This window comes from Nelumbo lutea, chromosome 5 (assembly GCF_056320005.1).
Source record: "Nelumbo lutea isolate HS-2025 chromosome 5, American lotus-T2T, whole genome shotgun sequence".
NCBI classification, from domain to species: Eukaryota; Viridiplantae; Streptophyta; class Magnoliopsida; order Proteales; family Nelumbonaceae; genus Nelumbo; species Nelumbo lutea.
Genome location: NC_142688.1, coordinates 5,366,730 through 5,392,598, shown reverse-complemented (window position 1 = coordinate 5,392,598; position 25,869 = coordinate 5,366,730). Strand labels below are relative to the sequence as shown.

The 25,869-nt window shown below is 38.8% G+C and overlaps 1 protein-coding gene across 2 annotated transcripts in view; it reads left to right on the top strand.

Moving 5' to 3' along the window:
• The first annotated feature begins 4,355 nt into the window (after positions 1 to 4,355).
• TOR (target of rapamycin) overlaps positions 4,356 to 25,869 on the top strand; it is a 140,732-nt gene continuing 119,218 nt past the window's right edge. For both annotated transcript variants that reach the window (XM_088945163.1, XM_088945162.1), the window contains exons 1-12: positions 4,356 to 4,502; positions 5,079 to 5,511; positions 11,863 to 12,201; positions 13,001 to 13,075; positions 17,551 to 17,723; positions 18,977 to 19,075; positions 20,033 to 20,192; positions 22,001 to 22,144; positions 22,238 to 22,407; positions 22,503 to 22,707; positions 22,777 to 22,974; positions 23,447 to 23,599. In XM_088945163.1, the coding sequence (XP_088801289.1) occupies positions 5,395 to 5,511; positions 11,863 to 12,201; positions 13,001 to 13,075; positions 17,551 to 17,723; positions 18,977 to 19,075; positions 20,033 to 20,192; positions 22,001 to 22,144; positions 22,238 to 22,407; positions 22,503 to 22,707; positions 22,777 to 22,974; positions 23,447 to 23,599 (1,833 nt within the window). In that variant the 5' untranslated portion in view covers positions 4,356 to 4,502; positions 5,079 to 5,394. The remainder of the gene's footprint in view (positions 4,503 to 5,078; positions 5,512 to 11,862; positions 12,202 to 13,000; positions 13,076 to 17,550; positions 17,724 to 18,976; positions 19,076 to 20,032; positions 20,193 to 22,000; positions 22,145 to 22,237; positions 22,408 to 22,502; positions 22,708 to 22,776; positions 22,975 to 23,446; positions 23,600 to 25,869) is intronic.

Below are 25,869 nucleotides of genomic sequence, written 5' to 3'. Positions count from 1 at the left end.
CTTTCCTCCCTTGAATGACTCATTTTCCCACATTGCTTGGGAAATGAGTGGGAGTGGAGTATATTTGTAGTTTGTTCCCTCTATGGGTAGAGACCCATAGGAGGAGAGGACTATAGATATTTCATGCATGTGAGGGAGGATTAGGGATGTTTTTTACACGTGTGCTAAGCCGAGCCGGGTTGGATTGATGCGGGGCGTGGGCGTGTGCTTCCTCCTTGTGCATCTTCAAACAGGTGCACTGTTCTGAAGAAGCTCATATCTGAAATGACACATCTGTGTTCATTTGGGTATGAGAGCACTCTATAAGAAGAGTGTTGGCCGACCCAGCCTACACACACACACACCATTTTTTACATTCTTGTTTTCTCTGAGAAATATGGGCATCAATCTTGTGTAGTTCGCGGAGGTCTGGTAAGTGAGTGCACGCCTACCAGTGGCCTGTGGGCTGTTTTATCTTGCTGACTGGTTTGCAATCACCCGGTTGCACTGTAGGGGGCAAATATGCTTTTAAGGAGAGTGGCACGACTCAATCCTCCATCTTCCTGCAGTTCCCAGTTTCGAGTTCCTGCAACAACTTCGGTTTGGAAAGCGATTACAGATAAGTTTCATATGCTCTCTCTTTACTATTTTTTTTACAACAATAAGTCCTTATTTGTCACTCGCTAATTGCAATACACTTCAATATTGTCCTTTTTCGCATCTTAGTCCTATGATTACACAATTGGGTTCCTTTTCATCACAATTATGGGGGTCTTAGGCTGCATCACTAACTTTCTATTGTAGCTTTTTATACTTTATTGCTGATTGTATTAGATGGTTTCATAATCTGAAAATTTATGAATGAAATTTATCCTTAAGGCTGCATTTGGATGCGATGTAAATCAAGAACTAATGTAAAATTTACATCGGTTCAATTTCGTAGGCGTTTGAAAAGATGGTGTAATTGTTATCGACGGAAAACTCCACTTTGGTTTAGTTTAGCATGCATTTGGATAGAGTGGAGTTTTATGTCGATAATCAATGTAAAACCTCATCGGCTATTTTTAAAAAGCAACAATCACTTTCATGGTTCAGTGTAAAACATCATTAGTGTATTTTTACACCGATGACATTTTACACTGATTTCAAACGCAGCCTAAAGGTTTGAAAAGGATATAAGATCAATGAAGAAAGATGTCTAGGCCTCTATGGCGCTCCACCTCAGAGGAGTCAAGGGGTTGTGCTGCTTCTCATTGTGCTTCAATGTGTTTTATAACAACCGAAGATGCTGAACTGAAATGATTATCAATTTGTATTTTAGTGGGTAGGTGTTTTAAAAAGGTTACAGTTTCTTAATTGATGAAGTTGAAGTTGGGTATATTAATATATATTGAAATTTTTATCATTTAATTATTTTAATAATTATAAGACAAAAAAAAATCAGCTTAACAACTTTAGCCATTATCAAACAGACCCCATTTCAACATGTTTGTTTTTTTGGGGTTTTACCATTCAGTCCACCCCTAGGTGAAGCTACTAGTAGACTAGGGTTGGATTGAATCGTGCCTGTGGATTGATGCCAAATTAGATTTCAGAGGGGGATTGCAGTTCAAAAGACCCTTTTTTTTTTTTTCATGTAGAGTAAATTTCTTAAACTACGTCTATTGTTTACGAAATTGACTAATTGTATCTTTACTATCTACATATTGTCTTAAACTACCCTTAAGTTTTCTAGCCGTTGTCAAAAACCTCCCTTACCATTATTTCATCATCATACACCCTTTGCACGTGACACCACATAAGTGATATTTTTGTAGTATTCCTAAAATACCCTTTTTAGGGTTGAAAATGCCCTTTTCATTTTGGGCTCGTTCAGGACTGAACTCTACATTTTCTTGTTCTTGATAAAGAAGGATATATTGCTTCTTGCCTGGACGTCCTGCAGATTACTCATGCTGCAATTTCCATGGTTGAGTGGAGCTCTAGAGCTGCCAGTGACATGGCAAGCACGATGATGCATAAATTATGGGATTCTGCACTTACCCCGGGGCCACCGTATGATGAGTACGACACTCAAAGTGAACTTTCTGCACTAATGGCATCCGAATGTGGAGATCTTGGAATGCTTTTGCCCACTGTTTTCAAAATTGAACCGGATCGGACGATTGGACCGAAAAAGCCAGGACCTGACTGGTTCCAATTTCCTCCAAAACCTTTTTTTTTTGCTAAAATTATTGATTTTTGTCAACAAACTGCTGAATCGGTCAGTTAATTGTTCAAACCGTTCAAACAGTTCGAATGGTTTTGACTATTTTCCAATTTTTTATTTTTTTATTTTTTTTGTAAGGACAAGCCGATCATTTGGGTCGAATGGTCAGACCGTTTGAACTGGCAACTATACCCCTTACTGATTTGATCACCGGTTCATTTTTAAAAACCATGCTTTTGCCTTTAAATTGGAGGATAGAAAGGGTCGTATTCATAGATTTAATTATAGTATAGAGAAATTGGATGAACTTGTTTATGCCATCATACAGAGGACAAAGACTAAAAATGTTGAATGCCTAGAGATCTTGTATGAACTGAAGATGATCAAGACAACAAGGAATGGACATTCTACAATCAACTATGCGAACTTGCATTAAGTGTGTATGTATTTCCTTGGGTTTGAAGGATCTTGTACAAGCTTTTTGCTAGCACAACAATGCCAATGCTGCTCCACATGAGATTTATGGTGCTGCTTTCATTATGAGATTCTAATTTTTCTATGTATTTAAGAGAGGGAGACGGAAAGAAGGCAGAGGTGGAGGGGGATACAGAATTAGAGACAAAGACGTAAAACGGAGATGGAGATGGAGACGAAGAAACGAAGACAGAGCAATTAGCTAATCAATTAGAGGGCAAATTTGATATTTTATTTTTTATTAGCATTTAAGAATTATGTCAATTGTAAGAAATAAGGATACTTTAAACAATTGGATATAACTAATCAATTAGCTAAACAAAAAGGATAATTTAAGAAAGGGTAAATTTATTAAACTACCCTTATGGTTTAGTTGATTGACTAAATGTACCCTTACTGTTTAAAAATTGACTGATGCTACTCCTTCCTATTGTTTATGACAATTGTATATCTCTACCTTACTGTTAACCTCCGTCAAAACCCATGCAAAATGCCTAAGCTACCCTTTTATGTTCCAAAATATTTCGGTTTTGCAATGGTTAAAGAGCCATGCGGCTTAAAAAATGCATAGCTCAAAGACAAACCTGTAACTCATGTCGCTGGACTTAAAAAATGCAATGCTGTCACCGTCGCTCAAGGGAAGAAGAGAGAGAAACGGATATCGGAGTTCAAAGGGGATAACCGCCATCATCACCCAAAGGAAGAAGAAAGAGAGATAGGAGTTTAGAGGGGTTGCCGCCGCCATTGCCCATAGGTAGGAGAGAGAGAGAGATTAGACTTGATAGGGGATGTTGCTGCCGCCGTCACCCACAGAAAGATGATAGAGAGGAAGAGAGATCGGACTTTAGAGGGGTTATCGCCGTTGTCACTCAAAGGAAGGAGAGAGAGAGAGAGAGAGAGAGAGAGAGAGAGAGAGAGAGAGAGAGAGAGAGAGAGAGAGAGAGAGATGGGAGTTGGGTTGCCGCCGTTGTTGCCCATAGGAAGAAGAAAGAGAGAGATTGCACTTCAAAGGGATTTGCCATCACCGTTGCCTAGAGGAAGAAGAGAGAGAGAAAGATCGGAGATCTTTAAGTTTCCTTCTCATCAAAACCCACAAGTAAACTTTAAAAATCTATGCCCATCTCCTACTTTTTTTCTGGATAATTCCCTTCATCCTCTATGGATTTTGCAAAGAGAAAGATAGAACTAAATGTTATTCCTTGAATCTTCAATTTCAATAACACAAAATTCCTCATCCTTGTAGTATATAAATCCAAATTGATCAACAATTTTTTTTTAGTTATGTTATTCAGTGCAGTTCTCTCTCTTGTGATATGGTGTTGACGAAGATTGTAGGAGGAAAATAAAGGGAAGAGAGAGAGAGGTCGAAGGAGGAAGGGGACAAGGCTAAGGGTAGCATTGGGTTTTAAAAAAATTTAAACGTCACGTGATGTCACATGTGTAGAGAGAGAGGTCGAATATTAATAAATGTTAACTATAAGGATAGAGTTAGTCAATTATCAGAAATAGTGCCTAGCGTTAGTCAAATTTCAAACAATAAATTAACTAAACCATAAAGGTTTAAGAAATTTACCATTTTTTCATATGTTATCAAAAACATCGTGTAGACTCGGAGGGGATTCCTGTGAGTGCACGATCCAAAGTGCTCTTCGCGGTGATAAGGTAAGAGTTTTAATTTTTATTTATTTTTTTTAACATTTCCTTGAGAAAAGAACAAAAAGAAAACCCAATTTCCCAACTTCGCACCCCCACTGCGATCAAAATCCCTCAACTTGAGCTTCGATTAAACCCTTTTCATCCTCACGTCACTTCCAAGTTCCAACGCTACCAAACGGTAACGGTGAGTATACTCCAGAGCTTCTTCTGCTTCGTTGTTTTTCTTCCAATAAGTTATGATGGTGTGCAGAAATTGGTAGAAGGGGGCATATCTAGGTCATACTGGAGAGCTGTTGGTGGATTGCAAAGCTTATGGTGCAAACGGGAAGTTCCACTTCTTGCTTGACAGTGGTCTGAGACCGAGGATTATCATAATTATCATTACATATACCAAATAGAAATTTAAACAGAGAATGATTTCATACTCCGGGATTTAATGAAGAAGAGGGATACTGTAATTAATTCACTTTGTTTTTCTTTTTTTTTTCCTCTCTCCTAATAAGCTGAAATTCATGATCTTATCTCTTGTGCGGTATCCTACGGAGTCCGGAGTCTGGAGTCTGAACTACTTGAAGCATAAATGATGGTTGCCCTGATGTGAGAGGAATGGTGAAAAAGAGGGAGATCCAAATGGAAAATTCTAACCAAGGAGCTCCCTGGAGTTGAACAACAAATTGATTTATGGAATCGATTGACATTTTTATTTACAGCTTCTTTGATTTATTTTAGCCATTCTCAATACAGGGTTGTACAATTTCAGGAGTTACTAGCCGGCAGCCGAGCGGCTCGTTTTAATGTGGCGCACGATGGTGTGGACTAACCGGGATATTTAGGCGAGTCCTAACGCATAGGATCCGGAGCGAACAGTGTCGCACGTAAGTTGTGCTTTAACATTTTAGGTAATTAGGTGTCTCGAGGCTTCAGGACTGAGGAGGAGAAAAGTTGCAACTCTGTAAGGACCAAGAGAAGGAGCTACAGAGCGGAAGGCCAAGGCGCAACTCGCCACGAACACTCATCTCTCTGCACTTAATCCGACGAGGGATAGATGCTTGCGAGACCAAGCTAAGGGATACACCATGGCAGCCGCCGCAACCTCCATTCGCTATGGTGGCGCAGCTTCTGCTAGTGGTGGCGGAAGCCTGGATGCTCTCAACCGGATCCTCGCGGACCTATGCACCAGAGGCAGTCCCAAGGTTCGTGCCAACTCGTTTTTTCCCCTTTCGTTCCCCTTTTCTATTAAAGGTTTCTTTGCTGCAATTATTGCATTTTTGCCCCCTCATAGATCAATCTCGGGTAACAGTCTGGAAACTATAACCGTTTTTTATCGATGTCTCACTGTACAAGCTAAATGATTGTCCTGTTGATTTAGTTCGGTGAGTGTTAAAAGATAGGTTCTGATCGCCATCAGCTTAAATTGGTGAACAATATTTCAATGGCAGTTTGGATAGCGTTCCCTTTTCTCACTTCAATAATTCTTGGCAACTAAAAAAGGCCATTACCCAATGTTGGTTCCAGCTATCTGGGGTCTTGGGAGGGGTGGTCTGGATACGGTCCTAACCTTTAGCATTTCGTTTTTGGCACAAAGTGGACGCTCTCAGACTCGAATCCGCGTTTCTCATGCTTGACTGCCCGAGATTTTACCATTCTTTTTTTGGCAACTAGCGACACATATACCTTTTTTTTTTTGGTTTTTGATACAAACGAACAGTTTAGGCTTTTGAATACTCTGCATATTTGATGCATTTTATTGCGAGAAAACATTAATTAGGGGGTACTGGCACTGAACAAGAACTGCAGCAATAAGAAATGAGGAAAAGAACATACAGAACTCCAAGAATTAGATATTTGATCCTATAATTAATCCATGCCTTGGTACTTATCGAAAAAAAAAATCCATGCCTTGGTAGATGACAAAAATTCAATACAAATAAAATCGAGGATAACGTGTTGAAAGCTACAGACATTCAGATACAGGGCTGATACTCATTTTCTTGAGGTTCAATTATACTAGTGAGGCACCAAGGATTTTTGATGGAAGTATTGGGCTCAAGGTTCAAAGTATTGGTATACAGAGCCTCTGTGTATTGGCAGAGGTGTATCAGTACTTAAAACCATGCATTTTTTTTTTTTATGTTTTTTAGTTTTCTTTTCAAAATTTGGTTTATATATATTTCATTAAAAAAGAGGTTCCCGAAAATAGGTATTTCAAACCCTTAAAGATATGATATGATATGCCCGATACGGGGTGTATTGTGTCAACACTTTGAACTTTTATTTGGGGGATGATACCAGTTGTTTTTCTTTTTTAAATTATTGTTTGTTGTCATTCAAGTCAGATCAAGTCAACTTGACTAAACCTTGTCGCTTCGATTTGCAATTTAGCGCCTCTTCTCACTTATCAAAAAAACGATCACTTCTTCTCACTAGTATTGTAGACAAGGTTCAAAGTATCAATACACCTATGTGTATCGCCAGAGGTTCTTCAGTACTTAAAACCATATGATTTTTTAGTTTTTTTTTTTTTTTTTTTCAAAATTTGGTGTATATATATATATATCATTAAAAAAAGGGGTTCCTGAAAACACCTGTAAATAGTTGTTTCAGACCCCTAAAGATACCATATGATATGCCTGATACGGGGCATATCGTATCGATGCTTTGAACCTTGGTTGTAGATGGTCTAGTTTGAACATGACCAAACCATCTTGGTCTACTTTCCCTCATTTTATCACCTACTGAGGCTACTCCTAGGTTCCTACAGTCATTCTAATTTCTGATCCCATCTTTTATAGTTTTCCCAATCATCCGTCTCAATATTTTCATTTTTTTCCACATTCATTTTTTGGATATAAAATTTTCCTTTTAGTTGAAGTGGTATTATTCTATCACACAGGACTTCAGATGCATCCTTAAATTTTGCCCATCCCGTTTTGATTGTATGAGCGACATCCTCCTCAATTTCTCATAGCACTATGGAGGAGGTCCCTAGGCAATTAAAAAGGTCATATTGAGATATCTCCCAGTCTCTCATCCTAATTCTGCTCTAATTTACCCAAGCACCTGCAACCTTAAGGCAAGGAAGCAAGGCGAAGAACCCTTAGAAAGGGCTACCACCTCCAAGATAGGAGGAAGCTAATTAAAAATAATAAACTTACCGTGGTGTAGTAGTCCTGGATATAACTCACCTCCCAAACCCTCTTCTGGTAAGACTATCATATTATTATTTTTTTTCTTTGATCAGCAATATCCTGACAAGACTACACATCATGAATTAATCAACCTTGAAATCCGTTTGAAAGAGCTTGTTTTCATGGAAGCCAATATCCCCTCTCTAATAAATGTCTTTGAACCCATGAAATATATTTTGTTTTTAGGAAAAAATCTAGGTAGTTACAATACAATTGGTAGGCTAGCCCCATTACCTATCCCTGATTTGCAACACTTCACTTACAAGGTGCATATTACATCCCTAGGGAGTCAGTTCCCCTAAAATCGAGATATATGCACTCCTTTCCTGGTCAAGTAGTTTGCTCAGCTGTTGGTCCGGGTAAAAGTTGTTCCCAATTCCCTAGCTAGAGCTGTTGCTTCTCATTAAATGTTTGTATTTTCCTAGAGCCCATTCTGTTGTTTCTGATCCATCCTACTACAACCTGAGAGTCACCTTCTTTCACCATATGTCTAAGGTGCAGATTATTGCCCAATCTTAATCTATGTGGAATTGCTAGTAGATCAACCCTTCTTTAATCCCCAAAACCAATTGGATCAGAATACATGGCCAAGATGACACTTCCATAGTTTTTAAATGCTCCCCCTAGATCTAGATTGAGATGGGGTGCCAGAAGCCTCGTCAGCAGCCTTGGAGGATGTCTTTACCCTTGAGGAAATTAGAGAGGCGTTTTTTTCAATGGAAAGATCCAAAGCTCCAGTGTCAGATGGTTTCTTCATGGCCTTTTATTAGGATTATTGGGATATCATTAAAGGAGATTTGTTGTGAGTTTTTACTGAGTTTTATCAAGAAGGGGAAATTTCTCAAGGAATAAACTCAAAATTCATTGCTTTGATTCCCAAGAAAAAGGAGTCAAGAGCTCTAAAGGACTTTCGACCCATAAGCTCAGTGGGAAGTCTCTATGAAATTGTAGCAAAAATTTTAGTTGGGAGATTGAAGAAGGTGTACCCTTGGTAATTTCACAATATCAAGGAGCCTTCATTGAAGGGAGGCGGATTGTTAATCAAAATTTGGTGGCAAATGAGTGTGTAATATTCAAGGAGCCTTCATTGAATGTTATTTTCAAATGGGTGAGAAGAAAAACAAACGGGATGGTGGATACTCTAGAAAAAACAAGGTGATGTGAGACCTCAAATGTTTTGGGCAAAATTGTAAAACTGTATTTTGGGGAAAAACTTTCTCATCCTGTTGTACTTAGTTGTCCCTAATAAAATATTATCATATTGATAAAAAATGGTGGCAAATGAGTGTGTAACAGAAAAGAGGAAAGAGGCTGGTGTGTAAGTTTGACCTAGAGACGGCCTATGATTTTGTTGATTGGACATTCCTTCTTGAGATTCTAGAAAGAATTGGGCCGAGGCATTGGAGGATGTGGATAAGGGCTGTTTAAGTGTAAAGCGTTACTCAATCTTGATTAATGGTGTGGCTAGAGATTTTTTTTAGCAAAAAGAGGTTTGAGACAAGGAGATCCCTTATCCTCCTTCCTCTTCACCTTGATTGCAGAGGTTCTGAGTAGAATGATCATTAAGGCTGATCAAGTTGTTTTGTTTAGAGGGTGGGGGGTAGGAAGGCTTGAGGTGGTAGCCATGCATTTGCAGTTTGCAGATGACATCATTCTTTGCTGTGAGGGAGGTAGTTAAGAAAATCTAAGAAATCTGAAAGAGCTCATCAATTCCTTTGAATCTGTTTCCATAGTTGTCAAGGCGACGCCTAGGCAGTTTTTCATGGTCATCTCGTTCAAATGCCACAAGTTTTGCATGTTAGGCGCCGCCCGCCCAGAGACTTAAGCGGGCGCCTACATTCATCTAAAAAATTATTATTTTTTAAATTATTGATATTTTTATTCGATGTTTGTTTCTTTTAAAATAAAACTGGTTATATGATATCATTTTAGTATTAAGACCAAGTATACAGCCTTTTTTTTTTCTTTATGTCTTAAAGGTTTTTTTGGTTTGATTGGAGAGGGAGGAGAACTGCAGACTTCAAGCCCCAGCCCAACCCCATCGCACCTCAGCTCCAGAAGGTAAGTTCTTCAAATCTTCTCTTCCCTATACTACTCAGTCCTCCCTTTCTCCGCCCCATGAGTCCATGACTGTTCTTCTTCTTCTTCTTCTTCTTCCGCCCCATGAGTCCATGACTGTTCTCAGTCGTCAGTAGTCACTCTCAGTTGTCAGTCGTCTGCCCCACGAGTCCATTTTTTTGCTTATTTCCCTATACTCCTCTCCTCCCTTACTGATCTAGTCATTGTTCTCACTTCTCACTTCAGTTTTTAACAGTCGAACCTATCATTAATATATATGAATATGATTATATGGCTGATATCTATAGATTTTATATTTATAGATTCCATCACCTAGGTGCCTGGGCGCCCCATGGTCGCCCAGCCTTGCCTAGTCGCCTTGACAACTAAGTCTGTTTCCAAGTTGAGGGTGAACTGGGGAAAGGTTGTGTAGTTGGGATTATTGTGGAAGAAGAAGATTTGAGTGTGTTGGTGGGGATTCTAGGGTGTGAGATTAGGTTGTGGCCAATGGAGAATCTTGGGCTCCCTTTAGGTGGGAACTCAGGATAAGAAATTTTGTAGGAATTGGTGGTAGAGAGATTCACTAAAAGGCTGGCTCTTTGGAAGAGGGATCACATCTCATTGGGGGGAGAACTACTCTGATTAGAGCAACTCTGGCCAACTTACCTATCTACGTTCTTTCCACCTTTCGGATTCCGAGTAGGATAATAGGACAGTTATAGAAGCTTATGAGGGATTTTATATCGGAGCCTGTGGATGAGGAAATGGACCATCTAGTGAAATGGGAACAAGTTAGTAAAACAAAGGAGAAGGGAGGGCTAGGAATAGGTAACTTAATTCACTTGAACACATCTTTGTTTGGAAAATGGCTTTGGAGGTTTCCTCTGCAAAGAGACAGGCTGTGACATAAGGTTATTGAAGGCATTCATGGGATGATGAACAATGTCTGGGATGCAAAGGTAGCCCCATTTTCAACTTCAAACTCTCTTTGGAAAGCAATTCATGAGGTCTATCCAATCTGTATTAATTTCATCAGATTTGATGCGGGATGTGGGGCGAGTTTTTTTATTTTTTTGAAGATCTTTGGATGGTTGAAACTCCTTTCAGTTCTCTTTTCCTTGATCTTTATTTAGTGTTAAGCTACAAGCTTCAACCGATCTCGAAATTTGTTATCCTTTCTCCACCCGGATTAAATTGGGATTTTGGCTTTAGAAGGGGGTTGAGGGATATTATTCATTTGTTGGACAGACTTAAGTCAGCTTTCTTAGTTCAAACTGTGGAGGACACTAGTGTTTGGTCTACTTGTTCTTCTGGTATTTTTACTTGTACCTCTTTCTTCAACACTCTTATGCATTCCATTGTAGTGGGGAGAACTTCTCGGTGGAAGAGATATGGAGTAAGCTCATCCCACCCAAAGTTCAGGCATTGTGCTGGGAAATTTTTCTTGGAAAGGTAAACACATGTGACATGCTTCAAAAGAGGAGGCCAAATAAATGCCTCTCCCCTCGTGTGCTTCCTATGCTCTGCAAATAGAGAAATCATACCCCATTTACCGATATTTTGGCCTTTTGTGCTTTGTCTTTGGGAGTCTTTTTATTCTGTCTTTGGTTGCAGGTGGTTTCCTCCTCATGATGTAGTGAGTCTTTTCAATCCAAATTTCCTAAGGCAGGGAGACTTTTGTGGAAAATAGTCAGGGCAGCCATGGTGTGAACTATTTGGGAGGAAAGGATTGCAAGGATTTTCGATGAGAAATATAGGTTGAAGGAGGTAATTGTGGAGACTAGAAAATAAAAGTTGCACATTGGATAAAAACACTTGATCTTTTCCAAAGCTTTGCAGTGACTGAAATATTAGCGGAGCTTTAAGGGATCATGTGTGTCAGCTCAACAAGGTGTTGATTTTTCTTTCTGATAAATAACTATCAAGGTGTTGATATTGTTTTTGGTGGTTAATTCATGTTTTTTTTGGTACTTAACCCTTTTGCCTTCCTTAGGCTTTCTTCCCTTTTATATATTTTGTTTGTCCTATTTCTGCTCAATGGGTCTTCTTGATTATAAGAAGAAAAAGAAAACAAGAAATTCTTCTGAGGACAATATCTCGAGTTATCCATAGAAAAATAAAGAGTTGTAGTTTTAAAATATTCAGTTTCTGCTCATGCATAGATTCTATTTTAAGTTTTACTTGCTACTTTTTCCTTTGTTTTGTTGTTGTTATTATTATTATTATTTGCTTGTGCATATATGTTTTATAACTTCTAAATATTGTGGTTTGCTTGGGCATATGTTATCCTGGGTACAGGATGGTTCTGCATTGGCTCTAAGGAAACATGTAGAGGAAGAAGCTCGTGATCTCAGTGGTGAAGCTTTTTCCCGTTTCATGGATCAGTTATATGATCGTATTTCCAGCCTGCTAGAAAGTAATGATGTTGCTGAAAATTTGGGAGCTTTAAGAGCTATTGATGAGTTGATAGATGTGACTCTTGGGGAGAGTGCCTCCAAAGTTTCAAAATTTTCCAATTACATGCGGACTGTGTTTGAGACCAAGAGAGATCCGGAAATCCTCATACTTGCTAGTACAGTGCTTGGCCATCTGGCAAGAGCTGGTGGGGCAATGACTGCAGATGAAGTAGAGCGCCAGGTTTGTTTGTTTGTTTTTTTTATAAATTCTCTTAGCTAATGGAATAGTATGTTGTCATTACCTTTTTTTTTTATGGGTAACAGGAAAACCTTTATTAATTATGAAAAAAATTGCTACGTACAACTGATGTTTAAACCATCTACTATTAGGAGCTTGGAAACAAAGAACCCTTTTACATTGTTCCCCAAAACATAATCTCCCTATATACCCCTTGCCTAGCAAGAGAATCAGCCAAGCCAATTGCAGATCTGCGAATCCAAATGAATCTTGTATTCAAGGCTTTTGAAAGCTGCCTGATCTCCCCCATACTTTGTCTAAACCACCGTGATCCTGGTCTGTTGTTTTGCATCCACCTTATTATTTTAATCACCTTCCACTTGGAGGTTTGTGATGTTGAGTGATCTGCAATATCTTAATCCATAAAGTAATGCCAATATCTCTGCTGTCATTGAGTTCCCATCGGCCTATAGATACTGAGTAGATGGCCATGATAACATCCTCATGGCCTATAGATCCTAAGTAAATTGGGTTGCCAAGGCTGCAGCCATCGAAATTGAGCTTGACCCATGAGGAGTTAGCTATCAGCCTCCACCCCCTTGATATATTATTCACTGTAAAATCAGCAAATAATGTAGAAGTTTTTAACCAGTTTACCACCATAATTAGAATGTTTTCTTGAAGACTTTCTTTTGCTTTGCATTCCCCTTTGGAAATTCTTGAGTTCCTCTCTTCCCAAACCATCCATAGTATAGCTGTATTTGTTGTCATTACTTAATATGAAGTTTTTTACTCCCTTCAGGTGAAAAATGCATTGGATTGGCTTCGTGGGGACAGAATAGAGTATCGTCGTTTTGCAGCTGTCTTGATCTTGAAAGTAAGTGCAAAGATAATCATACATATACATGAATGCATAGATGGACATACATTCAGAAGAAGGCATGCATGAGTAAATATGCACATATAATCACAAGCATTCATATGCATGAACACACAGATATACATTGAGAAGCAGACATGCATGTGCAAATATGTACTTACATTCAGATATACATGTTTACAACTAATAGGTTGCATGTTTAATGCATGTGGAAGGCAAGTGGGTTGTGTTGTTTGGGAGTAGGGAAATTTAGTATCTGGTGATTTGAAGAACAAGGTAAGTTGTTAAGGCACTAAGTTGATGCTGGGAAGAGTGTCTTCTCACTTAGGTGACTAGGTAATGGTATCTTATGTAGAAATCGGCTAGTTTAGCTTCTTTCACCCTTTTTTTTTGTGATCTAGCATGCTTGTAGCAACTAAAAACCATAAATATTGATCTAATACGAAAGAATGAAAATAAAAGGTAGAATTACTGGTGTCTTGAGAAGAAAGGATCATGTCGATCAAACCCACACTTTCAAATTTATTGGTGTATTATCTTTCCATTTTCAAAGTTCTGGTCCTAGTGGCAAAGAGATTAGAGAAGACAATGAGGGAATTTCTTTGGGATCTGGAGGGATCCTAAAAGGATCCATCTCTTAAATTGGAAGAGGGTTTGCTTTAGGAGGGAGGGAGGGAGGTTTAGGTTTGGTGATGAGAAACTCTTCTGTTATTGGATAGAAGGGAATGATACAGATGTTTTTAAAAAAGGAGTAAATGAATTGCCTTAGAGAGAGATGATGCTTTATTTTGTCCATGGAAGTCGAGAGGAGGAAGTAGAAAAAGGTGCCTCTTGTGAAGGATATATGGAAAAGGTTATTAGTTGAAGCTTTATTGCAATGAACACCTTACTCTTCCATTGCCATTGTGGTTGGCTGTATACCTATTTAATGAGTCTCTGAATTGAAAATTGATATTTTCTGATGCACTTTTACACCCTTTCCCCTTGTTTATATAATATGATACGATTTAGCCGTGCTATAGGTAAAAGTATTTATACCTTAAACACCAAGGCGAGGCAGTTGTTGTAGTAAAGTCTCTTGAGTAGGCAAATGTTTCTTTTATGTAGTAGATATAATATATATGTATGTATACAAATGTAAAAGTTACCAATTTATGCTCTTTATTTTTGATTTCTATGTTACATAGTTGGACAGCAGGTCAACTAGGAAGTATTCAACGTCTATTTTAGTAGTGTCAGTTTTTTGAACTTGATGAAGTAAAGTTCCTTTGGCTATACAGCTTCTTGTTGCTTCAACTTTTAATTCTTGGTGCTATTCTATGAAACTCAAAGGACTATTTGATCTTTTTTCTGCATTTGATCTTGCATCTTAATCTGCTTTGTATTCTCTCCAAATGAAAAGTGGTTTCTTAATTGATAAGACTGCAGGATAAGTTGGGTAAATATCCTCTCTCTGTTGCTCTTTGGAAAAAGAAAAAGAAACAAGCCAGACCTATGCCCATCAAATCTCCTTGGCTAAAAGTCATAATTTTGTGGCCCCTTCCTCTTCTCACTTCTTCACCTTTGCTTCAAGAATTCCTTTTCTTGTCCAAACAAAGAAGTTACTTTATTTCTCCTACTCCAAAAAGGACTTTCATGGGGTAAGTTTCAATCCAATAGCCCATGTAACATGCCAAACAAGGTAATTTTTTTCTTCAAAAAAGAAGTAATAATCAAAGCTTTCAATGACTGCCATTACTTAAGAAAAGATCCATGAAATGGTTGGTTTAAAAAGCTGACATGGATTGGAAGTTTGGTGTAGACCGGTTCCCCCCAAGGTTATGGCTTTGTGTTGGGAAGTGTGACATGGTAAATTAAGCACGATGGATAACCTACAAAAGAGAAGACCCTTATATGTATTTCTCCAAACTGGTGCACTCTTTGCAAATCTCATGGCGATGACTGTTATCACTTATTTTTATCTTGTAGTGTCACTGTAGAACTCTGGTTTTGGTTTCTATCTTTGTTTGGGTGTAGATGGGATATGCCAACAGAAGTAAGTACAATCTTTAACCCTTCTATGTTCTATTGGCCCCAAAAAAGAGGGAGGAAAATGTGGAGGTGTGCACGTTGTTATAGACAGTTTGGGAAGAAAGGAATGCCAGGATATTCCAGGAAAAGGGGAGAAGCAGTCAGGCTTTGAAGGACTGCATTTTGTATAGGGCAATACATTGGTTAAAGACTCTGGATTTGTTTGATTATTTCTCCTTTACTGATTGTTGGAGGGATTGGTTAACAGTAGCAAGTTCCTCCTCAAAGATAAAGGTAATGACAAGCTGGAAGTATCTAGGGCAACCCGGGTCCCTCTAGTTTGGGAGGTGTACTGAGGAATAGACATGTTCATGGGTCGGGCCGGGCGTTTATGCTTCGTTAACATGATTTTGTTAGGCCCGAGCCCGGTCGGACCAACGGGCCTGAGCCCGGCCCTAATAAAAAGCCCGAAGCCCGGGCCCGTGTCTGAAGCGCGACCTAATAGAAGAAAGAACTCACCATCGTTGACTGTGTTCGCCAGTGCTGAGTTGTGCTTGTGTGTGTGTGTGTGAGAGAGAGAGAGAGAGAGAGAGAGAGAGAGAGAGAGAGAGAGAGATGCGATTTTGATAGTGAAAAAAGGAGTCAGTTTGCGGTGAGATGCGATTTTGATAGTGAAAAGAGGATTCAGTTCGCATATGAGAGAGAGAGAGAGAGAGAGAGAGAGAGAGAGAGAAGACTCTCTACCAGAGTTGTTGCGCCGGTTCTGCGGCTGCTTGAGAGTGTGAGGAGGATGTGAAGAGAAGAGAGGTTCAGCACTAGGTAGTTCGGCTAACAGGAAATGTGGAAAGAGATGAATGAGAAGGGTTACTTAGGATATTAGGGTTTTTGGGTTTAGTTTATAGGTCGATCTGGGCCGGGCTATTTTGGCAAATCCCGAGCCTGACTCGAATTTATTGCGGGCCGGGCTTTTTGGTCCGAGGTTCCGCGGGCTCATTTGCGTGTTCAATCTCGTCTGGGGGCCGGGCCGGGCCGTCGGGCCACCCGGCCCATGAACATGTCTACTGAGGAATGAGGCTGGAGAGTTGCTGCGTCGGTTCTGCGTCTGCTTGAGAGTGTGAGGAGGATGTGAAGAGAAGAGAGGTTCGGCACTAGGCAGTTCGGCTAACAGGAAATGTGGAAAGAGATGAATGAGAAGGGTTACTTAGGATATTAGGGTTTTTGGGTTTAGTCTATAGGTCGATCTGGGCCGGGCTATTTTGGCAAATCCCGAGCTCAACTCAAATTTATTACGGGCCGGGCTTTTTGGTCCGAGGTCAAGCCCGCTGGCTCATTTGCGTGTTCAAGCTCGTCTGGGGGCCGGGCCGGGCCGTCGGGCCACCCGGCCCATGAACATGCCTACTGAGGAATGAGACTGGAGAGGCTGTCTTACTATACTCTGGCCCTTTAGGTGTTGGTAACTCTATTAGGGCAGAGCTGTTAGCTGCAATACAAGGAATAATTCTTGCAAAAGAAATGGGTGTGGAGCAGCTTCTGGTTGAAGGGGACTCTAAGACAGTGGTGAACTGGTTAAATAATCCGGAGAATGTCCCGTGGGACTACAAGAATGAGATAAAGAACTTCAAATGGCTGACAAGGAATATGTCTAACAGTACAGTTGGGAGATCAGCTAATGCTTTTGCTGATCTCTTGGCAAAACAAGGGACAAACAGGGAAACATTGTTCTGGGCGCAACTGTAATTTGTTTCTTTTGTAATAGGCATGTTTTTTTGATGTAGTTTTTGTGTTTTCTGTATGGAGTGGCAGCACCTCACGCCTTTCTAAGGGGATTCTCATGTAACTGATCTTTGAATTAATGGAATATGACTCTTTACTTATCAAAAAAAAAAAAAAGCTGACATGGACTACACAAGTGAAAACATGTTGAATCCAGAGGATCCCTATGTGATATTTGATCTGGAAGCCTGTTTTCTGCTTCATCCTTCCACATGTTTGAAACAGGATAAGTATCTACTTAAAAAGTGAAGTACCCTGCTTTCTGTAATTGGTCAAGGAATAGATGAGCTAGGTTCATGTGCTGGTGAACCATCCAACTACTTGGGATTGATTCCTTTGGGGATACTTGCTTCCCTCTTATTCCTAAAGCTGGCCACACCTCAAACATCATGTAATTTGCAAGTATTAAATTTGAGACCATGAAATATTGACTGCTGCTCCATTTATTTTAAAACATTTGTTTTCCCCTTTTATGTGGGGTCGTTCTATTTTAAGAATTATATATTCAACTAAGATGAATGCTAATATCACAAACTTTTTAAATAATTTTTGTAACTCAAATTTGCTTTTGTAGAATCTCCAATTGAGATTTTGAAAAGTGTCTTCTTTACCTATATTACCAATATTATGGCCTGACTTGTTCTGTGTGCATTTGTGTGTTCATGGGTGTACATTTTTCCAAATGGTAGGAAATGGCAGAAAATGCATCAACAGTCTTCAATGTCCATGTTCCTGAATTTGTGGATGCCATCTGGGTCGCACTGAGGGATCCAACATTAGCAGTACGTGAACGGGCTGTAGAGGCATTGCGTGCTTGTCTTCGTGTTATTGAAAAGCGTGAAACACGTTGGCGTGTGCAGTGGTGAGTTAAACAATTCATCTTTTTTTTTTGTATAAAGAAGCCAATTAAAATATCAAGTTTCTTGTTGTTTATTTACTTTTGTGCATGAAAACTTGATGTAGATGTTAAGATTTAAAACTTTTCTACTTTTGTTCTCAGTAGTGCATCTGACTACGATCTTATATCATACTCAAGCAATGCATGTCATAAATGTTTCTTGTTCCTCATCTTGGTCCCATTGGAAGAAATTTTCAGTCCTATGGGTGCTGTGGATATCCATGTTTTTCATATTCTTGTGTCAGTTGCTTTGATACAACTGCAGTGTAATTCGTATATTTCTGAATTATCTAGATTCTTTTCTACGACAGACATTTTCGATTATTGTTTCAATTTGTCGGGTATCACTTTTTTGAGAGTGAAAAGAGTATGTCATGTACAATGGAAGGGATGCTAAAAAGTGAATCCAATGTACAGGACAATCTTTTGTTGCCAATGGTTTATAGGTATACCTTTACATAGTACAGGCATGTATGCATTCAAAAAGTACCCTGGTTGGGTCAGTTAAGCTTCTTGTCTGGTTGAGATTCTTTTTTTCTGCCATATGGTAGGATGACTTGTCTGATTAGAACAGTGTTGTTTTGTCAGTGTTTTTGTGATATAATTGTAAAGGAGGCATTATATGTTTAGGTGGGTGTTCACTTCTTCCATTTTCTGAATATTGTATTTTTATGTATAACTTGATTATATAGCTAAATGATTCATTGTGTATTTGCTTCCTGATCCATGTTATCCCTATCATCAATGCTCCATAGCAAACCCAACAGTGCTGTTTATTTCTCTATTGCTTTATCTAATATATCAATCTATGTGTATGGATGTTTTTACACACATCTATTATTTACTTTTTATTGGAATTCTCTATTTCTTCAGTGAATTGCTTTTTTCTTTCTTCCTCCCATCCTTGTAACAACTGAAAGGTATTATAGAATCCAAGCTTAACTGTTTCAGGAGGAAGTAGGACAGACATTTCTTGCACTGTGTAAATCTCCTTTGTATGGTTATACATGATTTATGTCTCTGTCACAGCTTGATTTTGTTTAATGCCTGTGGAATTTGTATATTGATAAAAAAGGCGCCTGGTATTTGTATTTGATAGTTATGATTGTTTTATTAGTGAATAGTTTCTTTTTATACTCATGATGCAATATTGCTATTGTTTTAGTAACTGGGAAACATTTAATTAATTAAATAATTATTTTTATGAATTTTATCAGGTATTACCGAATGTTTGAGGCTACACAAGATGGATTGGGTAGAAATGCTCCAGTTCACAGCATACATGGTTCTCTTCTTGCAGTTGGGGAACTTCTAAGGTGGGTAAGGATGGCCATATTTTCTCTCAATTAATGGCCTAATGGGTATGCATGCTGACTAATCAGCCTAATTTTGTCCTTTTAAGCTATAGAAGAGAGATGTTCAGTAACCCTGGTTATCCATGTTTATTGTAGTAACTAGGTGCATAGATTTGTTTCTCTAAATTGTGAAGCATACAACCATTGGGACTTGTAAAAAAACATACACAACGTTGGGCTTCATTTGGGCATCTTGGATATGAACAAGCTTGAAATCATTTGAAAGCTGACTTTTATGAACTCTTCTCATTTCACATTGTTGTCCATGGAGAATTGATCAAATTGTTTAGGTACGTATATCATTTGATTGGGTTAATTTTTTTCCTAGAAAATCTTTTAGATGAAGTCCATAAGTTGATTACCTTATGTTGATGATGGCATGCAAACTTTTGAAAGGGTGGAAGTTTTTGTGTTTTTTTCTTTTTTTTTTTTGGGGGGGGGGGGGGAGTAAAAGAAAAAAGAAGATACAAGGTGACAAGCAGTAACTTGAGAGAGGAAACAAAGAAACAATGCCACCCTAATTAAACAGAAGATTACAATGAAGATCCAAAACCCCTACTCAAACTCCCTTATCATGTATTACTTAGATAACAACTTAGTTGGTTTTTGTACTAATAAACCTATACTACCAAAGGTAAATTTATCCATCTATCAGTTCTTCTGTGTGTTCAGTATAAGACTGATATTTATCTGAGTTTGTATTTGATCAAATCTATTACCCAGTCCAATGACCAAAAAAAGAAAATCTGTTGCTTAGATGCTAAATACTGGCATGTAATAAATCATTGGAATTTGCTATTTTCATATTATCACATACATTCCAACCAGCTATTAGTAATTTCTCTCTCTCTCTCTGCATCTGCCCTTTAATACATGTAATGTTTTAATATCTATTTTTGAACATTGTGTTATTTCCAGGAACACTGGCGAGTTTATGATGTCTAGGTATAGGGAAGTGGCAGAGATTGTTCTTAGGTACTTGGAGCACCGGGATCGGCTTGTTCGCCTTAGCATTACATCACTGCTACCTCGTATTGCTCACTTTTTGCGTGACCGTTTTGTTACAAATTATCTAACGGTTCGTATGCAGTTTGATGGGGGTCATTTAATTGAAGTTGTAGACATGCAATTTCTGAACCAAATATGTGGGCTCAGTTTACATGGTAGCCTCCAAGCTTAATATGGGCCTCCACAGGCCCAAGGCCCAAGTCTATGCAAACATGACACATGGCCCAAGGATCCAAGTGTACTAAGAACAATTAGGTCCATGTCCTATTGTAATAGGATGGTTTATTTGGCAAAAGCAAAACCACTAACTCCTACATAATGGAGCATGTATGGGAGGGAGTTAACCCTAATCCAACACTCCACTTACATGGGATTGGTTAACAAAGTGGACGGAGGTGGCAGCCTAATCCTAAGCTATAAATAGCCTTGTCTAGGGAGAAATGACTCTCTCTCTTTGACAATCACCCCAACATACTTGAGAGTTCTCACAATCTCACACTATCACATGGGAATTGCAAGCAATCACAAGCTCTTAAAAACTCCAACTCTACTTCAATATCTAGAGAGAAGAACAAAAAGGAAATAAGCTTCTTTGTTCTCTACTTCATTCTTAGATCCAAGCTCTCCCAAGAAGATCAAGCCACTATGGAAAGGCCCTTTCTAAAGAAGCATTCTTCACAACCGATCAAGTGTGAAGCCTAATGTGAGGACACATCAACTCTTCAAAAATACCAAAACCTAGGAAATTTACATCAACACTTTGAGAAGCACAAGAAACATGCCATGGCCCTTGTCTTCATCATTTTCCACCGTTAATCAGAGGTTGCTCATGTCATCGAATAGAACCAAAGAGAGTTAAATCTCTTGTATTTTCTTTATTACAAATTTCTTTTAAATTTTGTATATTTGATTAACACAAAATATGTAAACAAATTACAAAAAAAATGAATTTTTTAATAAAGAAAAATACAAGCGATTTAACTCTTGTTTATTTTGCTCGACGATGTGAGCAACCTCTGGTTAATGGTCAAAAGTGATGAAGATGAGGGCCATTGGTGTGTTTCTCGTGATTCTCAAAGCGCTGATGTAGATTTCCTTGATTTTGGTGCTTTTGAAGAATTGATGTAGATTTCTTCGCTTCAGGATTTGTGCTTGATCGTCTGTGAAGAATGCTTCTCTAAGTAGGGCTTTTTCGTAGTGGCTTGATGTTGGAAGAGCTTGAATTCAAGTGTGAAGTAAAGAACTAAGAAACTTCTTTCCTTTTTTCTTCTCTTTTGATGTTGAAGTAGAGTTGGAGTTTACAAGTGCTTGTGATTGTTTGCTATTCTCAATTGTTAGTGTGAGCTTGTGAGAACACTCAAGTATGTTGGTGTTATTGTCAAGAGAGAGAGAAAGAGAGAAGAAAGCCTCCTCCCTAGGTAAGGCTATTTATAGCTTAGGATTAGGGCTGCCACCTCAACCCATTTTGCTAACCAATCCCATGTAAATGGGGTGTTGGCTTAGGGTTAACTCACATACATGCTTCATTATGTAAGAGTTAGTGTTTTGCCTAAGGAACCATCCTATTACAATAGGGCATGGACCTAATTGGGCTTTCATGTTTATGTAGACTTGGGCCTTGGGCCCATGGAGGCCCATATTAACCTTGGAGGTTGTCATTGCAAACTAAGCTATATCTTTGGCATGAACATTCACATGTCTACACTAGTAACATGCTAAAACTTGTACAGGGAAGCCCCTTGTTGCCTTGTTGGGCTAGGGCTTCTCTTTAATTCATCTTCCATGTTACTAGAGCCTTGTCTAACATTATGTAATATTTACATAAGCACAACCCTTTGGTGAACGAGTTATTTACAGCAATTGTAATCTCTTCGACAGATCTGCATGAATCATATTCTTGCTGTTTTGCGAATACCAGCTGAGCGTGCCAGTGGGTTCATAGCTCTTGGAGAAATGGCTGGTGCTTTGGATGGCGAACTTGTCCACTATTTACCAACAATTACATCTCATTTGCGTGATGCTGTATGCCATCAATGCTATCAACTGATTTGTTTCTACGTCATTCTTTGATTGTTAACAGGGTCTCTGAACCTTCACATCTTATCTGATTTGTAGATTGCTCCTCGTAGAGGGAGACCCTCACTTGAGGCCTTGGCTTGTGTGGGAAGCTTTGCAAAAGCCATGGGACCTGCTATGGAACATCATGTTCGTAGTCTTTTGGATGCTATGTTTTCTGCTGGTCTTTCTCCTACACTTGTAGAAGCACTTGAGCAAATAACTGCCAGGTACACTAGTGTACTATGATATCATATAACACTTCAAATTTGTTTGGGTCTTCCAATGAAATTTAATCATCTATATGCTTTTTTGGTTATTTCAGTATCCCATCACTGTTGCCTACCATTCAAGTACGCTTGCTTGAATGCATTTCTATGGCTCTTTCAAGGCCTCATTATCCTCAACCCAGGCCAGGCAGTGTGGTAGTTCGTGGAAATGTGATAAATAATCCTCAGCAAGTTTCAGATCTTAGTGGCTCAGCCTTAGTACAGCTGGCATTGCAGACTCTTGCACGCTTCAATTTCAAGGTTGTTTTGTATACTTTTACTCTACTTCATGTATTTAATCTGTTCTACATTTAACAATTTCTGGTATAGGGCCATGAACTTCTTGAATTTGCAAGAGAATCTGTTGTAATCTATTTGGAAGATGAGGATGGTGCTACACGGAGGGATGCTGCCTTATGTTGCTGCAGGCTAGTTGCAAACTCTTTTTCAGGAGCAGTGTTGCCGCAGTTCAGTTCTAGTAGATCCAACCGTACTGGTGGAGGAAAGAGACGTCGCCTTGTTGAGGAGGTATGTTCATAAGTTGTTCATTATAATTGTTTTTCCTACTTCCCCAAATGATGCTCTTACATCTTTAAATTCCTATTGTATTGCACAAGAACTGATACATTGCAATGTTTTGAACCTTGAATATAACAATTTTGGTCTTATAACTGTTTTGCAGAATTTTCCTTTTAGTTGCACTTTCACCTATACACTTTAACCACCTTGTTCTATTTGGGCAACATCTTTGATCTCTCTCATTATGTTTGATTGATCCAAGGTATCAAAGTAGTTAGTTTGGGCCTTTGGGGCATTTCCCGATCACTTGTTGCTAAAAAATTGCAATGCATGTTTTGTTTTTTGTTCTCTTAGTCCAACTTATCTTGAAACCTTTTGATTCTAAATAAACTACCGACATAATTGCAAATTTTACAAGTTTCTTATACTTAAATAAACTACTGACATGATTTAAGTGTTGAATAATCTGTATTTTCTACAGATTGTGGAAAAGCTTCTCATTGCAGCTGTTGCAGATGCTGATGTTAGTGTTAGACACTCAGTCTTTTCATCTCTGTATGGAAACGGGGGATTTGATGATTTTCTGGCACAGGCTGATAGTCTTAGTGCTGTTTTTGTTGCTCTAAATGATGAGGTATGTTTTCAACTAATGCCCAAATTCTGGTGTTGCATTGGAATTCAAAAACCAGCAATATGTACATTAGGTATTGATAAAGAAATTAATGTGGGCTTTTCTATTAATTTTTTCTCAGAAAAAGAGTAAAAGAAAAGGTTCTTCTCTGCTGTTAGAGTTATTAACAAAGGGGTATTTCGCTTCATCTTAACTAAGCTCTTTGATCATTGTTACTAATCAGAAAAAAAGAAGTGGCAGAAAATAACTGTTTTCCATATCGTAATAGGCATCATGTGCAAAAAACCGCATGCCTAAAAACACCTGAAGACTAATTATCACAAGAGAGATTCTCTCTGAATACATTTCTCTGGTAAATGAGAATAGTCCCTGGGCCATTCTGTAAATCAGTTGATGAGAATCACCCGCAACCATCAACCTTTCACAGTCAAAAGGTGTTATAAGAGATAGGGAAGGGAATCTGATAACACTTTTTTCAGGACCGGTGGGGAACGGAGACTCTATAAGGGCTGAACTGTTTGCAGTCCTACAAGGTGTTCAGATTGCAAAAGAGATGAGCTTGGAAAACCTGGTGATCGAAGGGGACTCCAAGGTGTGGTGGGCTGGTTAAAAGACCCAGATTCAGTAGTATGGTGCTATTGAGACGAAATGAAGAAATTCAAATGGCTAACACAGTATATGAGCTTGATTATACAATGGGTGGGGAAGGGGACAAATGCGATGACTTGTTCATAAGCTAAGCAAGGGGTAACCAGGGATCAATTGTAATTCTTGTGCTGTGACTGCTGTCTTTTTTGTCTTTTTAATGAGTGAGGCTGCATCTCGTGCCTCCATTGGGGAAGCTTGTAACAGTTGCTTATTATTATTTTTTTTGAGGAGAGTTTAACCAAATTTCATTAAAGCAAGAAAAGTACATGCGAAGATGTACATAGTAGGGGTAGAACCCCAAAGCTTATGGAGGAGGAATTCTATCACTATACAGTTCTTCCAGAAATACACCCCATTTGGCTATGCTATGTGATTTAGTTCCCTTGGAATCCAAGTTAATCTTGCATTTAGGTAGTTCGGGGAGTCCCTAGCCTCTGCCAAGTAATGGTTCAGTCTCCAAGGTCCCCCTCCTTTTCCTTTAACCATTTTATGGTATTTGCTGAGTCCCCTGCAATTATTAGTTCTTAATTTGCAGATTTTTCACTATTCTGATTCCTGTAAGAGCTGCTATTACTTCAGCTTTTGTAGAGTCAGCCAAACCAATTGGACCACTAAAAGTCCAGCAAGTATTACCCCTTTCATCCCTCAAACAACCTCCAATGCCAGCTAAACCTGGGTTACCTGAAGTGCTTCCATCAAAGTTTAAAGGAAATAGTAGTCGCTCAAGATTGAACAGACACTTAAAAGGAGAAGAAAAAAAAAAGAAGAGGGAGAAAAGAGAGAGAGAGAGTGTGTGTGTGTGCTTGAGAGAGATTTTGATAAAAGAGAGTTGGGTTGATGTGTTTAAACAGCTGCCCCCCTCTTAAATTTATATACATAGTATCATACTTGTAAAAGAATTGAATTGCTTACATGGCAAGATAAGATGGGATAACAAGATAAGATAAGATAAAGCTGAAAAAAGACTAATCCTAATCTTATAAAAGACTAGTCCTAATTTTATCATAAAGAACTAATCCTAATCATAACTTATTGCTGACATACGAACAGTGGGGACCACCTTAGTGGGGTCCACATTAGTGTTCTCTACACTCCCCCTCAAGTTGGGAATAGATGTTTGTCATTCCCAACTTGCATAGATCTGCTTCTAACTTCTTCCTTGAAACCGCCTTGGTGAGAAAGTCTGCCGGCTGCATGTCGGAGGTGATGTATGGAAGACATACTTCATGAGATGTAACCCTTTCTTTGATAAAATGTCGATCCACTTCAATATGCTTAGTCCTACCGTGTTGTACCGTATTATGGGCTATATTGATGGTAGCTTGATTATCACAGTACAACATCAAGGGTTTCTCATAAACAATACCTAACTCCTCAAATAATGATCTCAACCATAGGATCTCAGCTACACCATTTGCCATGGACCTATATTCATCTTCAGCACTGGAACGAGAAACAACATTTTGTTTGTTACTCCTCCAAGAGACAAAGTTACCTCTTACAAAAGCACAATATCCAGAGGTAGATCTTCGATCATCAACACACCTAGCCCAATCAACATCTGTGAAAACTTCTATCTTCATGTGATCATTATTCTTGAATAAAATGCCTCTGCCTGGGCACCT